Source organism: Athene noctua, chromosome 34 (genome assembly GCF_965140245.1).
Source record: "Athene noctua chromosome 34, bAthNoc1.hap1.1, whole genome shotgun sequence".
Lineage (NCBI taxonomy): Eukaryota > Metazoa > Chordata > Aves > Strigiformes > Strigidae > Athene > Athene noctua.
In genome coordinates this window covers 1,237,243-1,256,078 of record NC_134070.1, presented here as the reverse complement: position 1 = coordinate 1,256,078, position 18,836 = coordinate 1,237,243, and the positions used below count along the sequence as shown (strand labels likewise).

Here is an 18,836-nt window from a genome sequence, read left to right as displayed (position 1 = left end):
GGGGTTGAGGGGAAGGATTAGAAATAAGGAGGCTGTTAAAGGGGGGGTTTTTTACCTGCACTAAGTCGCCACAAGCGGCTGCCAACACCCCCCGTTGGCTAAAATCGAGGTGGCCGGCGCCTTGCGGCAGCACCAGCTCCTGCAGCACCCCGTAGGTGCGTAAATCGAACACCCGCAGCTTCCGATCCAGCCCCGCCGACGCCATGTAGCTGGGAGAAACGGAGAAAAAAAAAAAACAAAAAAAAAACACCCCGAAACGTCAGAAATCACCCCAAAAATAGATAGGGGGGGTGGTGCGCCCCACCAAAATCCCCGCGCTCACGTGCCGGTGGGATCGACGGCGAGCGCCCGCAACGCTCCGCGGTGCCCCAGTAGCTTCACCAACGGTTCCGGGACGTTGGGGCTCCACAAAGTCACCGTTCCTAGCGCAAAACAAAAAAAACGAATTTAAACTTTTAAGAAAAAGCTTGAAAAAACCCCGAATTTTTTTGCGTTTGGTTGGATTTTTTTTTTTTTTGGAAGGGATCTTAACCGTTGCTGTGACCCAAGTGGATGATGGCGTTGGTTGGGTTTTGTGCCATAACGGCCAAACGCCCGCCCCGGGTGCAGAGCGTGGCCACCTCCTTCCCCACCGAAATATCCAAATATTGCAAAAACCCTTGGTCGTTCTGCCAAAAAAAAAAAAAAAAAAAAAAAAAGTTAAAAAAAAAAATGATTTCTTCCTCAAAAAATAAAATCTCGCCGAGGAGGAAAGGGATAAACTTACGGCGGTGGCCAGGAGGAAGTGGTAGGGCAGGAATTGGAGGCGTAAAATCCCCGGGAAGGTTTTGAGGCAGTTGAGTTCCAGCCCCTGGTTGTCGTAAACGTGGAGCCAATGGCGCTGAGCCACCGCCAGCAGCGTCTCCGTGTGCAGCCACCTGCGGGGACACGCGTGTGGGGACGTGTGTGGGGACGTGTGTGAGGCAAGGGGAGGAGGGAGGGGAGTGGAAGCCTGTGGGGAGGGTTACACGCGTGTGGGGGTGACATGTGGGATGTGGGTGGGGTTTACATACATGTGCGTGACTGCATGGAGGGGTTACATGCGTGTGCGTGGGGTGGGTTGCATGTGAGTGAGGTACATAGACACAGAACGGGTTTACACGCTTGTGCATGGGGCAGGTTGTGGGGGGGAGACATGTGGTACATGGAAGGGGTTTACACACGTGTACGCAGGGTGGGTTGCATGTGGGTGAGGCACGTGGGACGCAGAAAGGGTTACATACGTGTGCATGATTGCGTGTGGGGGTTGACACGTCTGTGCGCAAGGCGGGTTGCGTGTGGGTGAGGTACATGGGATATGGAAGAGGTTTACACGCGTGTGCATGTCTGCACAGGGGGCTGACACACGTATGTGCAGAGTGGGTTGCGCGTGGGTGAGACACGTGGGACGTGTTCCCTCCGGCTCTGCACATGCATGTGCCTCCGACTCTGCACACGCCTCACACACACGTGTTCTCTTGGCTCCACACATGCCTCGCACACACCACGGCTCCACCGGCGTGGCTTCGCATATAAATGCCCCCGCCTCGTGGTTCCACGCACACGCGGGTTCCCCCACCTCCGCACACGCCTCACACACGCATGTTCCCCCGCTCCATACACACCTCGCACACACGTTCCCACCAGCTTTGCACACACCTCACACACGCGTGTTCCCCAGCTCCGCATACTCCTCACACACACGTCCCCACCCCGTAGCTCCACACACGCCTTGCACACGCGTGTGCCCCCAGCTCCACACGAGTGAGAGACACCCCGGCGCCACCCATGCGTCCCTGCCTCCACCCCCAGGCTCTACCCCGCGGCTCCACGCACACGCGTGTTCCCCCAGATCCGCACGCGCCTCGCGCACGCGTGTTCCCGCGCACACACTCACGCCACGTCCGCCACCGTCTCCATGACGTTGATCTCACACATCAGGGCCTTCGTTTGCCAGTCCATGGCGGCCACGTGCCCCCGGCGGCCCCCCAGCAGCAGGTGCCTGTTGGGGGGGGGGGGGGGACACACGGGAGGTGACAAAGGGGTGGCGGGAGGTGACAAGGGGGGGACAAGGGGGGACACACACCCCACTCACCGCCCGTTGCGGGTGTAATCCAGCCGGTACGGCCCGAAGGACTCCAACCGCAGCTCAAAGTGCTGGGGAGGGGGGGGAAAGGGGGGGGTGAGACGCCTCGAAATGTCGTCCCATGTCCCTGTGTCCCACCCCGTGTCCCCATGTCCCTCACGTGTCCTCCTGTGTCCCCGTGTCACCCCCCTGTGTCCCCCTCATGTCCCCACACCCCCCCACATGTCCCCCCTGTCCGCCCATGTGTCCCCCCACATCCCACCCCATGTCCCCCCCGTCCCCCACCATGTCCCCCCCGTCCCCCCCGTGTCCTCCTGTGTCCCCCCCGTGTCCTCCTGTGTCCCCACATCCCTCTCGTGTCCCCCCCATCTTCCCTCGTGCCCCTACGTGTCCCCCCACGTCCCCGTGTCATCCACCATAAATACTCCCATCCCCTCCGTGTCCCCACATGACCCCCCCCCATACCCCCACGTGTACCTCCATCCCCCCACCGTGTCCCCACATGTCCCCACGTCCCCCCCCCGTGTCCCCCCCCCCCGGCCCCGACCTTGGCAGCGCTGGCGATGTCCACGGCCTCGGCGATGTCCCCTTGGCTGATGGTGCAGGTGTCCTCGCCGGGGTCGGGCTCCAAAAACCTTGAGGGAGGGGACACACGTGGAGGAGGAACAATTCAGGGGGGGCACAAAGGGACATTTATTTGGGGGGGGGACACACGGGGCCTCACCCCGGCTCCTCGGGCAGCAGCAGGTCCAGCCGAGCCGCCTGGGCGGCCGCCGCCTCCTCCCGCTGCTCCAAATGCTTCAGGTGCCATCGCAGGCGCTGGCTGGTGGCCCTGGGCTGGGGGGGGCGAGGGGGTTTGGGGGTGAGGACCCCCCCATATCGACCCCCCCAATCCCTGTGTCACAGCCCCCCTCCCCAGCAGCTCTTTTTTGCACGGACCCTCAACCTCTGCCGCCCCCGCCCGAGCCACCTCCAAGGGGCCCCCCAATGTCTCCCCCCCTCTCCGGGAACCCCCAATTCCTCCTTGGATCCCCCCCCCCCTCTATTGCCCCCCACCCTCCCCAAATTCCCCGGGACCCCCCCCAGACCCCCTTTCCGCTCCTCTCAAGCCCTCCGAGCCCCCTCCAAGGGCCCCCCCAATGTCTGCCCCCCGCCCCGGGGCCCCCCAATTCTTCCCCCGGGGGCTCCGGTTCCCCATTTCCCCCCTCAAATTCCCCGGGACCCCCCCCAGACCCCAGGACCCCCCCAAGCCCTCCGAGACCCCTCCAAGGGACCCCCCAGACCCCCCCAATTCCTCCTAAGATCCCCTCCTCAACGCCGCCGCCCCCCCCGGCCCCCCCCTCACCGCTTTCTCCTTGGTCCCCCGCAGGAACCGCTTCACCCTGGGCCGGGGCAGCGGCGCGGGCCCGGGAAACGGATCTTTCCTCTGCGGAGAGACGGGACTGGCACCGGGACCCCCCCGCCGGTACCGGGACCCCCCTCCCGGTGTCCCCCCCGCGTTACCCCCGACACGCCGCCGGCCCCCCCCCGCTCCCCGCCCTTGTCGGAGGCCGCGGGGCCCGGTCGGGGCCGTCGCCGCCGGCGGAGAGAGCGGGAGCGGGAGCGCCCGCCTGCCGCCGCTGCCGCCATCCGCCGCCACGCGTTGTTCCCACCCGCCTCTTCCGGCGCCGAGACCAATCAGAAGACGGGGAGTGCAAAAGCGCGGCCAATCAGAGCGCAGAGAGGCGCCGGAAAGGGTGAGGCCGGTGCCGCCATGTTGGTTGAGGGCAGGTGGGTGGTTGGGTGAAGTGGCACCGCCGCCATGTCGGTTAAGGGCGGCACGGGGAGGGGAAGGGGCGCCGCCATGTCGGTTAAGGGCGGCACGGGGAGGGGAAGGGGCGCCGCCATGTTGGTTAAGGGCGGATGGAGGCGGCCGCTTGCGCCGCCACGTTTGTTGAGGGCAGCGCCGGGGACGGCGGCGCTTGCACACCACTGGCGGCGGGGACGGGGCGGAGCTTGCACACTAGCGGCGGCGGGGGGGCGGAGCTTGCACACTAGCGGCGGCGGGGGGGCGGAGCTTGCACACCGCTGTCACTCACCTTGCCCGGCACCCCCCCAAAGCCTGGCTGCCCCTATATGGCGGGTGGGGGAGGCCCCATCCTCGTGCAAAACCCCAGCCTTGTGCAAGGTCCCGTCCTTGAGCAAAAGGTCCTTGTGCGAGGTCCTGTCCTCATGCAATGTCCTGTCCTCCACCTCTAAGCCTCAGTCCTCGTGCAGAGCCCAATTCTTGAACGAGACCCCATCCTCGTGCAAAGCCTCATCCTCCTGTCCTCGTGCAAGACACCATCCTTGTGTGAAACTGTCCTTGCGCGAGGCCCCATCCTTGTGCAAAGCCCTGTCCTCGTGTGAGGTTCAGTCTTCCCCCAAGCCTCATTCTTGTGCGAGACCTCGCTCTTGTGTAAGGCACCATCCCTGCGTGAAGCCATCCTTGTGCAAGGTCATCGTGTGAGACCTCACTGTTGTGTAAAAGCATCATCCCTGTGTCAAACCCTGTCCTTGTGCAAGGCACCAACCTCGTACAAGGTCTCATCCTTGTGCAAAATCCTGGCTTTGTGCAAGACCCCATCCTTGTGCAAGGCCCTGTCCCCTGCAAGGCCTCATCCCTGTGCAAGACCCTGTCCTCGTGCAAGGTCTCACCCTTGTGCAAGTCCCATCCTTTCACAGAACCTCCCCCGAGGCCACCTCATCCTCGTGCACAGCCCCCCCCCGTCCTCATGTGAGCTCCCTCCTCGTGCAAATCCCTCCCCCCGGTCACGCACACGCTCACACACGGGTGTCACCTTTGTCACCACCAGCGTCACTTTTATTCCCTTCCCCCTCCCTTTTTCACTTCTTCTTGGACACCCCGACGGTGCGGCCCCGACGGCCGGTGGTCTTGGTGTGCTGGCCTCGCACGCGCAGCCTGGGGGGACACAAGTGGCGTGTCACTAGTGCCTCCATGTCCCCGTGTCCCCTCTCCTGTCCCCAAACCTCCCCCAGTGCACCTAAACCCCCGCAAATGTCCCCAACACCCCCCCCCCCCCGTGTCCCCAAACAGCCACAGCCCTTCGCACGTGCAGCCTAGGGGGGACACGAGTGCTGTGTCACTAGTGCCACCGTGTCCCCAACCGCCTCCAATGTCCCCAACTCACCCCCAATGTCCCCAAACCTGCCCTAATGTCCCCAAACAGCCACAGCCCCTTGCACAAGGAGCCCGGGGGGGACACGAGCAGTGTGTCACTAGTGCCACCATGTCCCCTCTTGTGTCCCCAACTCAACCCTGATGTCCCCAACACCCCCCTCCCCCCCCCAGTGTCACTAAACAGCCACAGCCCCTTGCACCTGGAGCCAGGGGTGGACACAAGTGGCGTGTCACTAGTGCCACCATGTCCCCAAACCTTCCCCAGTGTCCCCAACCCCGCACTAACGTCCCCAAAAAACCCACAGCCCCTCACACGAGGAGCCCAGGGGGACACAAGCAGCATGTCACTAGTGCCACTAGGTCCCCTCTTGTGTCCCCAACTCACCCACAATGTCCCCAACACCACCACCACCCCCCCAGTGTCCCCAAACAGCCACAGCCCCTCGCACACAAAGCCTGGGGGGACACGAGCGGCGTGTCACTAGTGCCACCGTGTCCCCGCTCATGTCCCTAACTCATCCCCAGTGTCCCCAAACCAGCCCTGATGTCCCCAAACAGCCACAGCCCCTCGCACACAAAGCCTGGGGGGACACAAGCGGCGTGTCACTAGTGCCACCATGTCCCCTCTCATGTCCCTAACTCATCCCCAGTGTCCCCAAACCAGCCCTGATGTCCCCAAACAGCCACAGCCCCTCGCATGTGCAGCGTGTATGGGGGGTAGGCGACACATGACACCCCATCCCCAAATGCCACCTCCCCCCGTGTCCCCAAGCCCCTCTCGCATCCCTGTGTCCCCCCGCTGTCCCCAACACCCCCTACTCCCCCCATCACTCACCCCCAGAAGTGCCGCAGCCCCCGATGCGCCCGGATTTTCTTCAACCGCTCCAAATCCTCCCGCAATTTATTATCCAGCCCGTTGGCCAACACCTGCGGGGAGAGGGGACGTCAGGGGACATCTGGGGACACCGGGGGGGGGGCGTGTGGGGGTGTCCCCTCACCTGACTGTACTTCCCGTCCTTCACGTCCTTTTGCCGGTTGAGGAACCAGTCGGGGATTTTGTACTGCCGGGGGTTTTGCATGATGGTGATGACCCGCTCCACCTACAGACAGACATTTTGGGGGTGACAACTCCCCTCTTAGAAAAATGTCCCCAACCCCTTTCGGGGTGTCTCTAACCGCCTTTTTTTTTTTTTTTTTTGTTGTGGGAGAGGGGATGTGTCTCCCCCGCCTCAAAGCGCTCACCTCATCCTCTGTCAGCTCGCCTGCTCGCTTGGTCAGGTCGATGTCGGCTTTGCGCAGCACCACGTGGGCGTAACGGCGACCCACGCCCTGCGAGGGGACAAAAAAACCCACCAAACCCCGGGGGGGGGGGGGGGTGTTTGTGTCACCCGTGTCCCCGCGCGTCACCCGTGTGTCCCCCCCCGCCGCCGCTGATCTCTCACCTTGATGGCGGTGATGGCGAAGGCGATTTTGCGGCGCCCGTCGATGTTGGTGTTGAGGACGCGCAGAATGTGCTGGAATTTCTCGGGAATGACGAGAGACTGCAGGGGGGGGGACACACACACAGGGGACGCGGACACGGGGATGGTCACCGGGGCCAACATGGCCGCCACCGTGGGAGGTTGTTGGGGGGGGGGGGTGTTTTTGGCCACACTCCGCCGCCATCCCTTCCCCTCCCGCCGCCGTTTCTTCCCCTCTCACCCCACCGCATCCCCGCGCTTCTCCCCGCTCCCACCCCGCCGCCCCTTCGCCCCTCCCGAGCCGCGATGGCGCCCGATTCCGCCGGTACCCACCATGGCAGCGGCCTTCCCCGCGGGGCTCGGCTAGAAGAGGGAAGCGGAAGTGACGTCAGGCCGGAAGCGGCGCTGGCGACGGGCGCGGGTCAGAACCCGTCACGTGACAGAGGCACCTGTCATGGCGGCGGTATGGCCGGCCGGGGGGGGGGGACTGGGAATTGAGGGGCTCGGGGGGGTTTTGGGGGGCCCGGACCGGGTCTGAGCCCCCCCCCGCTGCCGTAGATTCGTGTCTCGGAGGCGCCGCTGGAAGCGGAGCTGGAGGCGGAGCTGGGGCCCGGCCCCCCCGACCCCGAGCTGGACCTGGGCGGGGAGGATCTGGTGCTGGATGAAGTGGATGGTGGGGGACCGGGGGGGGGACACACACACGGGAGCGGTTATTCGGGGGGGGGGGCACGGGGGGGGGGGTGTGATTGGGGAGGGGGGCGTGAGGGACCGGTGATGGGGGGGGCTGTGATGGGAGGGGGGGGTGAGGGGGTGTTGGGGGGGAAATGGGGCGCGGGGGGGGTGAGGGGGTGTTGGGGGGGAAATGGGGGCGCGGGGGGGGTGAGGGGGTGTTGGGGGGGGAAATGGGGCGCGGGGGGGGGTGAGGGGGTGTTGGGGGGAAAATGGGGGCGCGGGGGGGGGGAGGGGGTGTTGGGGGGGGAAATGGGGCGCGGGGGGGGGGAGGGGGTGTTGGGGGGAAAATGGAGGGGGGCCACGGGGGTGTTGGGGGGTGACAGGGGACAAGATGACGGCGGGGAGCAAGAGAATGGGGCCGAGGATGAGTTGGGGGGCGCGGGGGGGGGAACAGCGGTGACATCCACCCTCTGTGTGTGTGCGTGTCCCCAAATCACCCCCCGCCCCCCCCCAGTTCACATCCAGGCCAACCTGGAGGACGCGCTGGTGCAGGAGGCCCTGAAAACGGTGAGGGCCCCCCCCGGCCCCTTCCCCAGCCCCACGGGGTGTGTGGGGGGGGGGGTGTTGTGCGTGCGTGTGTCCCCCCCCAGTGACACGAGTGTCCCCCCCCCAGGGCGTGGACCTGCGGCAGTACTCGCAGCAGGTGGAGCTGGAGCTGCGGGAGGTGGAACGCGCCTCCATCCGCGACTGTATCCTTGGCCCCCCCGCGGGGGGCGCTCACTGCGCGGGGGGGGCTGGGGCTCACTGGGAGGACGGGTGTTTTACCGCAAAGACGCTTATTTTACCAAAAAGATGCTTATTTTACCAAAAAGACGCTTATTTTACCAAAAAGACGCTTATTTTACCAAAAAGACGCTTATTTTACCAAAAAGACGTTTATTTTACCAAAAAGAAAGGCGTTTACTTCATAGAAAAGAGTTTTGTTTGACGGAAAAAACTTTATTTTGGAAAAAAACATGTTTATTTTACCAAAAAGGCGTTTATTTTACCAAAAAGGCGTTTATTTTACCAAAAAGACGTTTATTTTACCAAAAAGACGTTTATTTTACCAAAAAGACGTTTATTTTACCAAAAAGACGTTTATTTTACCAAAAAGACGTTTATTTTACCAAAAAGACGTTTATTTTACCAAAAAGGCGTTTATTTTACCAAAAAGGCGTTTATTTTACCAAAAAGAATTTTATTTTACCAAAAAGAAAGGCGTTTACTTCATAGAAAAGAGTTTTGTTTGACGGAAAAAACTTTATTTTGGAAAAAAACATGTTTGTTTTAGCAAAAGGGCGTTTATTTTACCAAAAGGGCGTTTATTTTACCAAAAGGACGTTTATTTTACCAAAAGGACGTTTATTTTACCAAAAAGAAAGTCGTTTACTTCATAGAAAAGAGTTTTGTTTGACGGAAAAAACTTTATTTTGCCAAAAAGACGTTTATTTTGCCAAAAAGACAGGAGTTTATAGAAATGAGTTTCGTTTGACAGAAAAAAGTTTATTTTAGCAAAAAAACCATTTATTTTAGCAAAAAATATTTATTTCAGAAAAAACGTGTTTATTTTGGCAAAAAGACATTTTTATTTTGGCAAAAAGACGTTTATTTTACCAAAAACAAAGGCGTTTACTTTATAGAAAAGAGTTTTGTTTGACAGAAAAATGTTGCTTTTAGCATAAACCATTTAGTTTACCAAAAAGACATTTATTTTACCGAAAAGACATTTATTTTACCAAAAGGAAAGGCGTTTACTTCATAGAAAAGAGTTTTGTTTGATAGAAAGAACCTTATTTTAGCAAAAAACCATTTATTTTACCAAAAAGACGTTTATTTTACCAAAAAGACATTTATTTTACCAAAAAGAAAAGTGTTTATAGAAAAGAGTTTTGTTTGACAGGAAAAAGTTTATTTTAGCAAAAAACCCGTTTATTTTAGCAAAAAACCTCATTTATTTTAGCAAAAATGAAGGCATTTACTTTATAGAAAAGAGTTTTGTTTGGAAACAAAATATTTATTTTACCAAAAAGACGTTTATTTTACCAAAGTGAAAGGCGTTTACTTCATAGAAAAGAGTTTTGACAGAAAAAACGTTTATTTTAGCAAAAAACCGTTTATTTTACCAAAAACCATTTATTTTAGCAAAAGACCATTTATTTTTGCGAAAAAGCATTTATTTTAGCAAAAATAAAGGCGTTTATTTTACCGAAAAGGCGTTTATTTTACCGAAAAGGCGTTTATTTTACCGAAAAGGCGTTTATTTTACCGAAAAGGCCTTTATTTTACCGAAAAGGCGTTTATTTTACCGAAAAGGCGTTTATTTTACCGAAAAGGCCTTTATTTTACCGAAAAGGCGTTTATTTTACCGAAAAGGCGTTTATTTTACCGAAAAGGCGTTTATTTTACCGAAAAGGCCTTTATTTTACCGAAAAGGCCTTTATTTTACCGAAAAGGCGTTTATTTTACCGAAAAGGCCTTTATTTTACCGAAAAGGCCTTTATTTTACCGAAAAGGCCTTTATTTTACTGAAAAGGCCTTTATTTTACCGAAAAGGCCTTTATTTTACCGAAAAGACAGACATTTACTTTGAAGAAAAGAGTTTTATTTTACAGAACAGAGTTTTATTTTACGGAAAAGACGTTTGTTTTACAGAAAATATGTTTATTTTTACCAAAAAGAAAGGCGTTTACTTGATAAAAAGGAGTTTTATTCGACAGAAAACCCGTTTATTTTACCGAAAAGAGGTTTGTTTGCAGAAAGAGCATTGATTTTACAGAAAAGGCGTTTACAGGAAAAGTTTATTTTACAGAAAAGAGTTTTACTTTGCAAAAAAAACGTTTACTTGGAAAAAAAAAAAAAAAAGACATTTTGCAGAAAAAACCTTTACGGAAAAAAGTTTTACTGAAAAAACCCCATTTATTTCCCAAAAAAGATGGTGATTTTACAGAAAGGAAAGGCGGTTATTTTACAAAAAACCCGTTTACAGAGAAGTTTTGCTGTAAAGAAAACCCGTTTAGTGTGCGGAAAAGACGTTGATTTGGCAGAAAAGACGATTACAGAAAAAAGCACTGACAGAAAATGCACTTATTTTAGAGAAAACGCCCTCATTTTGCGGGAAACGCCCTCATTTTGCCGGAAACGCCCTCATTTTGCAGGAAACACCCTCATTTTGCAGAAAATGCACATATTTTGCGGGAAACGCCCTCATTTTGTGGGAAACGCCCTCATTTTGCGGGAAACGCCCTCATTTTGCGGGAAACGCCCTCATTTTGCAGAAAAGACGTTTGTTTAGGGAAAATGCATTTAATTTGCAGAAAATGCCTTTATTTGACAGAAAAGATGTTAATTTGACGGAAAAAGTACTGACAGAAAAGATGTTTATTTTACAGAAAAAAAAAAAAAAAAGTTAGTTTCCAGAAAAGCCGTTTGTTTGACAGAAAAACGTCTTCCTTTGCAGGGGAGGGGCTGGAGCCGCCCGGGGGGGGGGTGTGTTAATTGGGGGGGTTAATTGGGGGGGGGTAATTAATTGGGGGGGGTTAATTGGTACCAGCCCCGGGGGGGCGGGTCTGACCCCGGCTTAGAGCATCTCTTGGGCCAGCCTGGGACTGGGGGGGCTGTCACAGGGCGGGGACACCCTGTGTCCCCCGTGTGTCCCCAGTGTCCCCCTGTGTGTCCCCCACGTGTCCCCTGTGTTCCTCAGTGTCCCCCCGCATGTCCCCGTGTGTCCCCAGTGTCCCAAACGTGTCTCCCCACATGTCCTCCATGTGTCCCCTGTGTCCTCAGTGTCCCCAGCATCCCCCAACCTGTCCCCTGTGTCCCCACCGTGTCCCCACCGTGTCCCTGGTGTGTCCCACGTGTCCCCAGCGTGTCCTCACATGTCCCCCACATGTCCCCTGTGTCCCCCACATGTCCCCAGGGTGTCCCCCTGTGCGTCTCCCCAGTGTGTCCCCCCAGTGCGTCCCCCACATGTCCCCAGGTGTCCCCCACATGTCCCCTGTGTCCCCCACATGTCCCCAGGGTGTCCCCCTGTACATCTCCCCAGTGTGTCCCCCACATGTCCCCTGTGTCCCCCACATGTCCCCTGTGTCCCCAACACGTCCCCAGTGTGTCCCCCCAGTGTGTCCCCCCCGTGTCCCCAGTGTGTCCCCCCATGTCCCCGGGTGTCCCCCACATGTCCCCTGTGTCCCCAACACGTCCCCAGTGTGTCCCCCCACCGTGTCCCCAGTGTGTCCCCCGCATGTCCCCAGTGTCCCCCCCGTGTGTCCCCCCCGTGTGTCCCCCCAGTGTGTCCCCCCAGTGTGTCCCCCCCACGTCCCCAGTGCGTCCCCCCCATGTCCCCGGGTGTCCCCCCACATGTTCCCTACGTCCCCAGTGTGTCCCCGGGGCGTCCCCCTGTACGTCTCCCCAGTGTATTCCCCCCGCGTCCCCCAAAGTGTCCCCAAAGTGTCCCCAAAGTGTCCCCAAAGTGTCCCTTGACCCTCCCCACAGACATCAGGGAGAGCGAGAACATTGCCTCGCTGCACACCCAGATCACCGCCTGCGACGCCATCCTGGAGGTGACACCCGGCTCCGGGGGGGGTCTGTGTGTCCCCACGGTGTCCCCTGACCCGCTTTGTCCCCCCCCAGCGCATGGAGCAGATGTTGGGCGCTTTCCAGTGCGATTTGAGCAGCATCAGCTCCGAGATCCGGACGCTCCAGGAGCAGTCGGTGGCCATGAACTTGCGGCTGAAAAACCGTCGGGCCGTGAGGCGGCAACTGGGCCAGCTCCTGGATGAGCTGGTGGTCCCGGCCGCCATGATCAGGTGTGGGCACGGAGGATTAAAAAAAAAAAAAAAAAGGGCGTTTGCACCCTCTGTGTTGGTTTTGGTTTTTTTTCCCCTGTAATTTATTTTTTTTCCCCTGTAATTTATTTTTTTTCCCCTGTAATTTATTTTTTTTTCCCCTGTAATTTATTTTTTTTTCCCCTGTAATTTATTTTTTTTTCCCCTGTAATTTATTTTTTTTTCCCCTGTAATTTATTTTTTTTTCCCCTGTAATTTATTTTTTTTTCCCCTGTAATTTATTTTTTTTTCCCCTGTAATTTATTTTTTTTTCCCCTGTAATTTATTTTTTTTTTCCCTGTAATTTATTTTTTTTTTCCCTGTAATTTATTTTTTTTTCCCCTGTAATTTATTTTTTTTTCCCCTGTAATTTATTTTTTTTTCCCCTGTAATTTATTTTTTTTTCCCCTGTAATTTATTTTTTTTTTCCCTGTAATTTATTTTTTTCCCTATAATTTTTTTCCCCTGTAATTTATTTTTCTTTTCCCCTGTAATTTATTTTTTTCCCCCTGTAATTTATTTTTTTCCCCCTGTAATTTATTTTTTTTCCCCTGTAATTTATTTTTTTTTCCCCTGTAATTTATTTTTTTTTCCCCTATAATTTATTTTTTTTTCCCCTGTAATTTATTTTTTTTCCCGTAATTTATTTTTTTTTCCCCTGTAATTTATTTTTTTTTCCCTGTAATTTATTTTTTTTTTCCCTATAATTTTTTTTCCCCTGTAATCTATTTTTTTTTTCCCCTGTAATTTATTTTTTTTCCCGTAATTTATTTTTTTCCCCTGTAATTTATTTTTTTTTCCCCCTGTAATTTATTTTTTTCCCATAATTTATTTTTTTTCCCCTGTAATTTATTTTTTTCCCATAATTTAGTTTTTTTTCCCCTGTAATTTATTTTTTTTCCCCTGTAATTTATTTTTTTTCCCCTGTAATTTATTTTTTTTTCCCCTGTAATTTATTTTTTTTTCCCCTGTAATTTATTTTTTTTTTCCCCCTGTAATTTATTTTTTTTCCCCTGTAATTTATTTTTTTTCCCCTGTAATTTATTTTTTTTCCCCTGTAATTTATTTTTTTTTCCCTGTAATTTATTTTTTTTTCCCTGTAATTTATTTTTTTTTCCCTGTAATTTATTTTTTTTCCCTGTAATTTATTTTTTTTTCCCCTATAATTTTTTTTCCCCTGTAATTTATTTTTTTTTTCCCCTGTAATTTATTTTTTTCCCGTAATTTATTTTTTTCCCCTGTAATTTATTTTTTTTTCCCCCTGTAATTTATTTTTTTCCCGTAATTTATTTTTTTTTCCCCTGTAATTTATTTTTTTCCCATAATTTAGTTTTTTTTCCCCTGTAATTTATTTTTTTTCTCCTGTAATTTATTTTTTTTTTCCCCCTGTAATTTATTTTTTTTTCCCCTGTAATTTATTTTTTTTTCCCCTGTAATTTTTTTTTTCCCTGTAATTTATTTTTTCCCTATAATTTTTTTCCCCTGTAATTTATTTTTTTTTTCCCCTGTAATTTATTTTTTTTTTCCCCCTGTAATTTATTTTTTTTTCCCCTGTAATTTATTTTTTTTTCCCCTGTAATTTTTTTTTTCCCTGTAATTTATTTTTTCCCTATAATTTTTTTCCCCTGTAATTTATTTTTTTTTCCCCTGTAATTTATTTTTTTTTCCCCTGTAATTTATTTTTTTTTCCCCTGTAATTTATTTTTTTTCCCCTGTAATTTATTTTTTTTTCCCTGTAATTTTTTTTTTCCCTAATTTATTTTTTTTTTCCCCTGTAATTTTTTTTTTCCCGTAATTTATTTTTTTTTTCCCCTGTAATTTATTTTTTTTTTTCCCCTGTAATTTTTTGGTTTTTTTTTTCCCCCTGTAGCACCATCCTGGAGGCGCCGGTGACGGAAGCGGAATTTTTGGAGCAGCTGCAGGAGCTGAACGGAAAAATTAATTCGGTGAAGGAACAAGCGTTCAGGGAGACGGTGGCTTGCGCCGACGTCCAGCACGTGCTGGAGAAGCTCAAGATTAAAGTGAGGGGACACGCACCCCACGCACACCCCCCCCCCGCCAGTGCCAAAATGACACACGCACCCCCGCCCCCCCGGTGCCCGAATGAGCCCCCCCGGTGCCCGAATGAGCCCCCCCAGCACCTAACAAGCCCCCTGGCACCCAAACAAGGCCCCCAGCACCCAAATGACCCCTCCCAGCCCCCAAAGAACCCCTCTCAGGACCCAAACATCCCCCCTGGTGCCCAAACGACCCCCCCCCCCCAGCACCCAAATGACCCCTCTTGGTGCCCAAACGACCCCCCCCAGCACCCAAATGACCCCTCTTGGTGCCCAAACAACCCCCCCCCTCCCAGCCCCCAAACAACCCCTCTCAGGACCCAAATGAGCCCCCCCCCTGGTGCCCAAAGGGACCCCCAGGCACACAAACAAGCCCCCCCACACCTGAACAAGCCCCCCCGACACCCAAATGACACACACCCCCCCCCCGGCACCCGAACAAGCACCCCAGCACCCAAACGACCCTCCTGGTACCCAAAAGGGCCCCCCTAGTGCCCAAATAACCCCTCCCAGCCCACCATCAAGCCCCCCTCCGGCACCCCAATGATTCCTCCCAGCCTACAAATGACCCCCCCAGGGCACCCAAACGACCCCTCCCCAACCCATCTTTGTGCCTTTCCCCCCCCCCCCCGTCTTTCCAGGCCGTCACCAAAATCCGCGAGTTCGTCCTGCAGAAAATTTATTCCTTCCGCAAACCAATGACCAACTACCAGATCCCCCAGAACGCTCTGTTGAAATACAGGTGAGGTGGGGGCAGGTCAGGGAAGAAAATAGGGGTACTGGGGGGGGGGGGTTACCCCAATATTTCACCCCGGGCAGGTTTTTCTACCAGTTTTTGCTGGGCAACGAGCGGACGGTGGCGCAGGAGCTGCGGGAGCAGTACGTGGACACCATGAGCAAGATTTATCTTTCTTACTTCAAATCTTACACCAGTCGCCTCATGAAAATCCAGGTGAGGTTTGAGGGGCGGGGGGGGGCCTTAAAATATTTTTTGGGGGGGTTGGAATTTGGGCGCTGAGCCTTCTTTTGTTGTTTTTACAGTACGAGGAGGTGGCGGAAAAAGATGATTTGATGGGCGTGGAGGATACGGCGAAGAAAGATATCCTGGGGGTTTTGGGGGAGAAATTGGGGGTTGAGGGGGTTTTTTTTTGGAGGGGTTGACACCCCGTTATTTTCTTGACGCCTCCAAAAATCACGTTTTTTCTCCAAACCCTCCTTGAAAAACCGAAACACCGTTTTCACCCTGGGCAACCGGGGCAGCGTCATCGGGGCAGCGGAGCTGGAGGGTCCCATCATCGTCCCCCACGCGGCGCAGAAAAGCGACGTGCGGGTGAGTTGATTTATTTCGGGGGTCGATGGTGGAGATTTTGGGGGTGATTTTTATATTTTTTTTTTTTGTTTTTTCCTCCCTAGTACCCCTTCGAGTCGCTGTTCCGCAGCCAGCACTACGCTCTCCTGGATAACAGCTGTCGGGAATATTTATTCCTCTGTGATTTTTTCATGGTGACGGGACCCAGCGCTCAAGATCTTTTCAACGCTGTTATGGGCAAAACCTTGACCATGTTCCTGGTGTGTTTTTGGGGCGGGGGTGTTCGTGGGATTTGGGGGGGCCCTTTTTAAACCTTTTAACACCCCTTTTTTCCCCTCTCAAAATAATATAGAAGCACATGGAAGCCTACGCCGGGGATTGCTACGACAGCATCGCCGTTTTCCTCTGCATCCACATCGTCCTGCGCTTCAAAACCATCATGGCCAAGCGAAACATCCCGGCTGTCGATAAGTGAGTGGGGTGGGGGGGACACCCTAAAATCCACTAGGAGCCCCCCAAAAATCCCGCAGACCCCCCCCACCCAGCAGCAAATCTCTTGTGTCCCAGGTACTGGGACACGCTGCTGGAGATCCTGTGGCCTCGCTTCGAGTTCATCCTCGAGCTGAACATCCAGAGCATCCAAAGCACCGACCCCCAAAAGTTGGGGTTCCTCGACACACGGCCCCACTATGTATGAGGGGAAAAAAAGGTCTGGGGGGGGGGTGTTTGGAGTCTCCTGTGGGGCCCCCCCCGCCTCAGCCCTCACCCCACACCCCCTGCAGATCACCCGCCGCTACGCCGAGTTCTCCTCCGCCATCGTCAGCATCAATCAGACTTTCCCTAACGAGAAGACCCACACGCTGCTGGGGCAGCTCCAGGTATGAAAAAAGGAGGCCGGGGGGACACTCAGGGACCCCCCCAAAACTTTTAGGGACCCCCCCCCCAACCATCTTCTTGCCCCTCCCTTTCTTAGGTGGAGGTAGAAAACTTCGTGCTGCGCGTGGCGGCCGAGTTCTCCTCCCGCAAGGAGCAGCTCATCTTCCTCATCAACAACTACGACATGATGCTGGGTGTCCTCATGGTAACAAATCCCCTTCTAGAAACCCAGGGGGGGGCCCCCCCAAAACCAGGAGACCCCCAGATTTAAAGGGGGGGGCCCCCCCAAAAAATATCTACACACCCCTCCCCAAACAGGAGCGCGCGGTGGAGGAGAGCAAGGAGGTGGAGGGCTTCCAGCAGCTGCTTTCTGCCCGCACCCAGGTCAGCTCCACGCCTCCCCCTCTTTTATTTTAGGGTTCCCCCGAGTTTTGGGGGGGTCCCTTTTATTGTGGGGGGGTGTGTTTAACCGTTCTCCCCCCTCAGGAATTCATCGAGGAGATCCTCTCCCCCCCCTTCGGCGGGATGATCGCCTTCGTCAAGGAGGCCGAGGCGCTGCTGGAGAAGGGGCAGCTGGAGCGGCTGCGTGGGGAAGAAGGTAAAAAAGGGGGGAGCCCCACACCCTTAAAACACCTCGGGGGGGGGGTGTGTGGAGTCTAAATTGTATTTTTTCCCCCCTCCCAAAAAAAAAAAAGCTCGTGTGACGCAGCTGGCTCGGGGTTTCTCCAGCACGTGGAAGGCGTCGGTGGAGTCGCTGAGCCAGGACGTGATGAGATCCTTCAGCAACTTCAAAAACGGCACCAGCATCATCCAGGTGCCGGTTTTTTTTTGGAAGGGGGGGGGATTTCTAAAAGATTTAGGGGCTCCCCCACCTCATTTTAACTTCCCCTTTTCTTTAGGGTGCCCTGACGCAGCTGATTCAATATTATCACCGCTTCCACAAAGTGTTGGCGCAACCCCCGCTCCGCTCCCTGCCTGCCCGCGCCGAGCTCATCAACATCCACCACCTCATGGTGGAGCTCAAGAAGCACAAACCCAATTTCTAAACCCCCCCCCCGCGAAAAAAAAAGGGGCCCCCCAGCCCCATAAAATAATTTACGTTCCCCCCAGATGACAGCTCCCGCCCCCCCCGTTCTCAGCGCATGTGGATAAAGGAGGTGCCGGAGGGCCCCGAGTGACGCTTTATTGCTGCTGCTGACAGCGAGGGGGGGGGTTTGGGGGTGCGGGGGGGGGCTTGGGGGGCAGTTTTGGGGGGTGATGGAAAGGGGGGGGGGGCGCAGCCACTGGTGGGTGGGTGGGGGGTGTGTGTGTCCCCGCCCGGGGTTGGGGGGATGAAGGGCAGAAGGTGCCGCAGCCACCCGCTGCTGGGGAAGGGGGGGGGACACACACACACATGATGAGGGGGTGGGTCTGGCAGGGCCCCCACCCCTAAAGTGGGGGGGTCAGGTGTCAGGGTGCACCCCCATCCCACCCCCCCCGAGTGTTTTTTTTTTGTCTGATTGAAGATTTCCCCAGGGAGGGGCAGGGTGTAATGGGAGTGTGACAACTCCTCCCCCCAAGCAGGGCATTAGGGGGGGGCAGGGGGGTGTCGTGTCCCCCCCCCCCCCCCCCCAATTCCTGGGGAGGGCGTGGGGGGGGGCCACAGGGGTTGTGTGTGTCAACGTTGTCCACGTGTCCCCCCTCCCACCCCACCAGCATCCCCCCGATGCCTCAAGAAACCTTCAGGAACCCCCAGCCAGTCCGTGGGGACAGAAGGAGGGGGGACACCCCAAAAACCTCAAGGGGAGGACCCCAAAAACCTCAAGGGGGGGGACCCCAAAGGCCTCAGGGGTGAGGGGGGTCCCGGGGTTCCCCCCCCTTCCTTTTATTTCTGCTCCTTGGTGGGGGCGTAGTAGAGCTCCAGGGGTTTGCTGACCTTCCAGTACTTCTCGTTCACCAGCTCCAGCGTCAGGGACCCGTTGAGGGTCTGCGAGGGGAAAAAAAAAAAAAGGGGGGGGATGCTTTTGTGCCCTCCCCACCCCAAATCCCTCCCGCAGGCGTTTTTGGGGGTCCCCGCCCCCCCCGGTACCGTGAAGGCCCCTCCGGCCGTGGTGATGTAGATGGTGTATTGCTTCTCGCTGACCTCCTCCAGCCCCGCCGCCGCCTCCGGGCCCGGCCCCGGCGCCTCCTCCAGCGCGATGCGAAGCGCCAGGTACTTGGAGAGGTGATCGACCGTGGCGTTGGCTGTGGTCTTGACGTAGCTGCGGGGAGGAGGAGGAGGAGGGAGGAGGAAGGAGGAGGGAGCGAGAGGAGGAAGGAATAGAGTGAGAAAGGGAGGAAGTGAGGAGGAGGAGGGA

The 18,836-nt window shown here is 54.7% G+C and overlaps 4 protein-coding genes across 4 annotated transcripts in view; 1 reads left to right on the top strand and 3 right to left on the bottom strand.

The window, feature by feature from the left end:
* The window catches only part of WDR46 (WD repeat domain 46), an 8,139-nt gene extending 4,362 nt beyond the window's left edge, over positions 1-3,777 (bottom strand). Inside the window, exons 1-10 of the mRNA XM_074930515.1 lie at positions 3,608-3,777; positions 3,450-3,530; positions 2,829-2,941; positions 2,652-2,739; positions 2,114-2,175; positions 1,916-2,020; positions 767-917; positions 533-668; positions 323-422; positions 56-209 (exon numbers count right to left, since the gene is read on the bottom strand). Coding sequence (XP_074786616.1) covers positions 56-209; positions 323-422; positions 533-668; positions 767-917; positions 1,916-2,020; positions 2,114-2,175; positions 2,652-2,739; positions 2,829-2,941; positions 3,450-3,530; positions 3,608-3,733 — 1,116 coding nt within the window. The 5' untranslated portion in view covers positions 3,734-3,777. The remainder of the gene's footprint in view (positions 1-55; positions 210-322; positions 423-532; positions 669-766; positions 918-1,915; positions 2,021-2,113; positions 2,176-2,651; positions 2,740-2,828; positions 2,942-3,449; positions 3,531-3,607) is intronic.
* A 1,142-nt stretch (positions 3,778-4,919) lies between these two features.
* Positions 4,920-7,118, bottom strand: RPS18 (ribosomal protein S18). The gene is made up of 6 exons (XM_074930592.1): positions 7,058-7,118; positions 6,707-6,805; positions 6,507-6,593; positions 6,263-6,364; positions 6,100-6,191; positions 4,920-5,045 (listed from the first exon to the last, which is right to left on the bottom strand). The coding sequence occupies exons 1-6, from the start codon at positions 7,058-7,060 to the stop codon at positions 4,970-4,972; spliced, it is 459 nt and encodes a 152-aa protein (XP_074786693.1). The 5' UTR covers positions 7,061-7,118; the 3' UTR covers positions 4,920-4,969.
* Positions 7,119-7,145: 27 nt separating this feature from the next.
* VPS52 (VPS52 subunit of GARP complex) lies at positions 7,146-18,122 on the top strand. The gene is made up of 20 exons (XM_074930500.1): positions 7,146-7,187; positions 7,283-7,397; positions 7,911-7,963; positions 8,070-8,145; positions 11,927-11,994; positions 12,065-12,240; positions 14,129-14,279; positions 14,957-15,057; positions 15,135-15,267; positions 15,357-15,414; positions 15,512-15,645; positions 15,729-15,884; positions 15,977-16,095; positions 16,192-16,315; positions 16,407-16,502; positions 16,598-16,705; positions 16,819-16,884; positions 16,987-17,098; positions 17,196-17,314; positions 17,400-18,122. Exons 1-20 carry the CDS (start codon positions 7,179-7,181, stop codon positions 17,544-17,546), a joined length of 2,121 nt encoding a protein of 706 aa, XP_074786601.1. The 5' UTR covers positions 7,146-7,178; the 3' UTR covers positions 17,547-18,122.
* A 117-nt stretch (positions 18,123-18,239) lies between these two features.
* On the bottom strand, positions 18,240-18,760 carry LOC141972570 (E3 ubiquitin-protein ligase RING2-A-like; the record flags this gene model as incomplete). The annotated part of the gene is made up of 2 exons (XM_074930464.1): positions 18,240-18,466; positions 18,569-18,760. Coding segments are annotated over 2 exons (294 nt in total), but the record flags the coding sequence as incomplete, so codon positions are not given.
* Positions 18,761-18,836: the final 76 nt, after the last annotated feature.

Coding starts and splice junctions, on each gene's coding strand:
- VPS52 (XM_074930500.1), top strand. Junction 12,241..14,128: donor GTCCCGGCCGCCATGATCAG/GTGTGGGCACGG, acceptor TTCCCCCTGTAG/CACCATCCTGGAGGCGCCGG. Junction 16,096..16,191: donor AACATCCCGGCTGTCGATAA/GTGAGTGGGGTG, acceptor CTTGTGTCCCAG/GTACTGGGACACGCTGCTGG.
- RPS18 (XM_074930592.1), bottom strand. Junction 6,594..6,706: donor TCGCCATCACCGCCATCAAG/GTGAGAGATCAG, acceptor GTCCCCTCGCAG/GGCGTGGGTCGCCGTTACGC. Junction 5,046..6,099: donor GGGCTGCGGCACTTCTGGGG/GTGAGTGATGGG, acceptor GTGTCCCCCCAG/GCTGCGCGTGCGAGGCCAGC.